The sequence below is a fragment of the Malurus melanocephalus genome, unplaced genomic scaffold (genome assembly GCF_030028575.1).
Source record: "Malurus melanocephalus ecotype Western Australia unplaced genomic scaffold, MMel_1.1 scaffold_857, whole genome shotgun sequence".
Taxonomy (NCBI): domain Eukaryota; kingdom Metazoa; phylum Chordata; class Aves; order Passeriformes; family Maluridae; genus Malurus; species Malurus melanocephalus.
In genome coordinates this window covers 41,495-45,649 of record NW_026624089.1, presented here as the reverse complement: position 1 = coordinate 45,649, position 4,155 = coordinate 41,495, and the positions used below count along the sequence as shown (strand labels likewise).

General features: G+C 42.4%; 1 protein-coding gene across 1 annotated transcript in view; it reads right to left on the bottom strand.

The window, feature by feature from the left end:
* The window catches only part of ASAH2 (N-acylsphingosine amidohydrolase 2), a 19,407-nt gene that overhangs the window by 8,649 nt on the left and 6,603 nt on the right, over positions 1–4,155 (bottom strand). Inside the window, exons 7-10 of the mRNA XM_057385707.1 lie at positions 4,062–4,155; positions 2,208–2,312; positions 2,027–2,108; positions 556–671 (exon numbers count right to left, since the gene is read on the bottom strand). The exon at positions 4,062–4,155 is cut by the window's right edge and continues 20 nt beyond it. Coding sequence (XP_057241690.1) covers positions 556–671; positions 2,027–2,108; positions 2,208–2,312; positions 4,062–4,155 — 397 coding nt within the window. The remainder of the gene's footprint in view (positions 1–555; positions 672–2,026; positions 2,109–2,207; positions 2,313–4,061) is intronic.

The following is a 4,155-nucleotide window of genomic DNA, read 5'->3' as shown; positions in this document are numbered from 1 at the left end:
CCAGCAAGCCCCTGGTGCTGTGACAAATCCCCAGAGTTCCCAAAGGCACCTGATGAGTTCCTACCTTCTGTCCCATGGGGAGGGGAAAGCTCCTTTCTTGGATTAAGGCAGGAGCCAAATGGAAACTCCCCCCAGAGCTACAAAGASCTGAGCACCAGCAGAGCACTGTGTCTGGCTGTGTCAGAGGCAGCACTGGAGCCTTTCCCTCCCCTCCTKYRKTTTCCAGCTCAGGGCTGCTTCCCCRGCAGGGAATGAGGCCAGGAGAGATTTCTGTTAGGTTTTTTTGACCCCAGTGAGGGCAGCAAGTCAGGTTTCTCCTCCTGGGGTACATAGGGAATACAGGCTGTGCAGGAGAATTCCCACCTCTCCCACTCTGACACGAGCTACTGACACCACTGTGTTCCTGCCTTCTCTCTCCACCCCCCCAGCCCCTGCAGCCTGTTCCCCCTCCCTGGTCTTGCAGTCCCCTCACAAACCCATCAGGCGTTGGGATCTGTGGGGATTGCAGATCCCTGCCCACAGCAGAGATCCCTGCGTTCCCAGGGTGTTCCTCACCTCTCCCGTGCTGAAGAGGATGGGTTTGGGTTTGTGGCAGGCTTTGGTCTCGTTCGACGGCTCTCCCAGCAGCTGGTCCCGGATTTGATCCCAAAAGGGGTCCCCTTCTACCGAGCCTGGAGGGGGAAACATCTTTGAGCACCGTTCCTGAGCTGCCCCAACAGCTCTCGGACAGACACTGCCCGCTCCTGGCTCCTGGGCTGGGACATTTCCCAGGGGACTCGGACCATGCCCTTTCTGGGGTGGTTTGAAAAGCTGAGCCTCAGCCCAGCTCAGCTCCATCCCAGAAGCCTTTGGGGAATGACAAGAAGAGATGAGAGTCTCAAATGTGCTGTTTGCCCTCCCCACTCCCCACCCATCCCCTTGCTCTCCTCACTTCAGGGCACGGCCGTATCCCGTTCCCAACGTTTCTGATGGACACAGACAAACCTGCCAGGGGGTTTCCTCCACCTTCCTAAAAACCATCCCTTTRGAAACTGGGAGGTGGTCCCAGAGGTTTCAGTCTATCTGGGGGATAACGATACTAACTGGGAGAAAATAACGGGCAAAACAAGTAYTAAGCTATGTCTTTAAAGTGGAATGATAGTGAAGCATTTGTGCTGTAAATGTGGTGAAGATTCCAGGGGTGGATTGTGTGTCATTTATCCTTCTGTTTTGTGTTTGGATATTTGGTGTAGGAAACCTTTTCCTACATTTTTCCCTTCCATTGTGATTTCCTGAATTTTTCCCTTCCATTACGATTTCCTACACTGTCCTGACCCAACCAAATTCTGACCTCTGAGGGCTTCTTGATTCCAGTAGAGACATCAATAGCTGGTGGCAGAACTCATTTACAGAATCAAAATTTCAAAAATGGAGAGTAATTTAAACATAAAAACATTCACCAAAACAGGTACAAGATGGAGAGAATACAGAATGTGGAGTATGGAACATAGATAATGGAATATAGAATATAGAATATAGAATATAGAATATAGAATATAGAATATAGAATATAGAATATAGAATGTAGAATGTAGAATATGGAATGTGGAATATGGAATATGGAATATGGAATATGAGTAGAGGATATGGAAAATAGGATATGGACTATGGAATATGAATATGGAATATGGAATATAGAATACAGAATATAGAATAGAGAATATAGAATATGGAATATAGAATAGAGAATATAGAATATGGAATATAGAATATGGAATATAGAATACAGAATATGGAATATAGAATATAGAATATAGAATACGGAATATAGAATATGGAATATAGAACATAGAATATAGAATACAGAATATGGAATATAGAGTATTGAATAATGAAGATAGAATATACTGTAGTTATCTTTTGTTTTTCTTGTTCTAAATAAAAATTGTATGGTGAATGTGGATTTTGAAGGCCCTTTAATTAACTTTAACAAGGCCCCGTGCCCCTCCTGTGTGTCCAAAGCCACGCTGACCCCACCCCARATCACCTTGGGTGAAGTTGAAGGCTCCCACGCCATCGATGGTCCCCGCAGCGAAGCTGTGTCCCAAGGCTGGCTTACAGGTTTTCACCTAAATTAGGGGAGGAGGAAAGGGAGAAGGGCTGACCCCACATCCCCTGGCTGTGCCAGACACTGCAGGAACAGGACTCTTGTCCCGGATCACTCTCACCGTGTGCGTGGCGTTGAGCTCCACCGACACATTGCTCATGTTCACCCACTGGTGGGCCGAGCTCAGGGGTCCCGTCAGCTCCTGGGACGCCTTTTCATACAGCTCCTGAGGGGCAAAACATCCCTGAGGGACAGCAGGAACATCCCAGCCGTGCTGAGGAACAGCTACCTGGATGGTTTCCTCATTCCACCTTCTGCATTTCCCAAATCCCTTTGTTTGTGTCCCCCTGCATGCCCTGGGCCCTGCAAGCTCCCCCTGGCTCAGGGAGCAAGGCTGTAACAATCCACACTTTGAGGCCACAAGAAGTTGTCACTGTCATTATCAGGGCCACCAAGAGCTCCTCCAGATCCGGACTGCCTCTTCCACCAACCCAGAGAACTCTATTTTGCAGGGATTTTTATAGTCAAAGAAATAGGGAAGAGTCAGTGATGCACATTTTCAGGAATTTCTCATTTACAACTGAAAAGTGCCCCTGTTTCACCAGGATGGCAACTTCCTTCTTGGAATTTCTCACRTTTTGGACGGAGCAGAACAAAATGTTTGCTGTGGGAGAGAAGCTGGGTCTGTGCCACGTGTATGCTCCAGCCCTGACCCTAAAATAAAGAACATGATGTAGAATGTGGAATATGGTGAATAGATTATGGAATATGGAATATGGAATGTAGAATCTGGAATATGGAAAATGGAATATGGAATATAGGATATGGAATATGGAATATAGGCTATGAATATGAAATATGGAAACTGGAATATCAGATATGAGATATAGAATATGGAATACAGAATATAGAGTGTGGAATATGGATTATGGAATATGGAGCATGGAATATAGAATACATAATATTAATATGGAATATGGAAAGTGGAATATTGAATATAAAATATAGAATATAGAATATGGAATATAGACTATAGGATCTGGAATACAGAATAAGAAAAATGGAATATGGAATATAGACTATAGGCTGTAGACTATAGGATATGGAATATAGAATATAGAATATTGAATCTGGAATGTGAAATATGGAATATGGAATATAGAGTATTGAATACTGAATATAGCATATGGAATATTGACACTAAAATATGGAATATGACATGTAGAATGTGGAATATGGAATATGGAATGTAGAATATAGACTATAGTATCTGGAATATGGAAAATGGGATATCAAATATAGGATATGGAATATGGAATATTCCAGGCTATGAATATGAAATATGGAAACTGGAATATCAGATATGAGATATAGAACATGGGATACAGAATACAGAGTGTGGGCTATGGAATATAGAATATGGAATGTAGAATATGGAATATAGAATATAGAATATTAATATGGAATATGGAAAGTGGAATATTGAATATAAAATATAGAATATGGAATATAGACTATAGGATCTGGAATACAGGATAAGAAAAACGGAATATGGAATATAGACTATAGGCTGTAGACTATAGAATATAGAATATAGAATATAGAATATAGAATATAGAATATAGAATATAGAAAATGGGATATGGAAAGTGAAATATCGATATTAAATACAGAATGTGGAATATGGTATATAGAATATGGTATATAGAATATGGAACATAGATTATATGATATGGAATATGGAATATACAATATAAAATATGGAATATATAATATCAAATATTGAATATGCAAGATAGAATATAGAATATAGAATGCAAAATATGGAATATGGAATATACAATATAGAACATGGAATATAGACTATGGAATATCCTGAAGGAAGGGACCCACAGGGCTCACCAAGTTGTTTAAATGAGCAGGAGTTCCCATGGCAGCAGCACTCACACCCCTCAGAAGGCAGACTGGCCCTTACCTTGGCTTTCAGGTAGAGGTTTTGCCCGATGATCCTGGTGCTCTCAAACATGTCCTTCCCAGGCCCCCTGGCCATGCACATGGCTGCCTGTGGG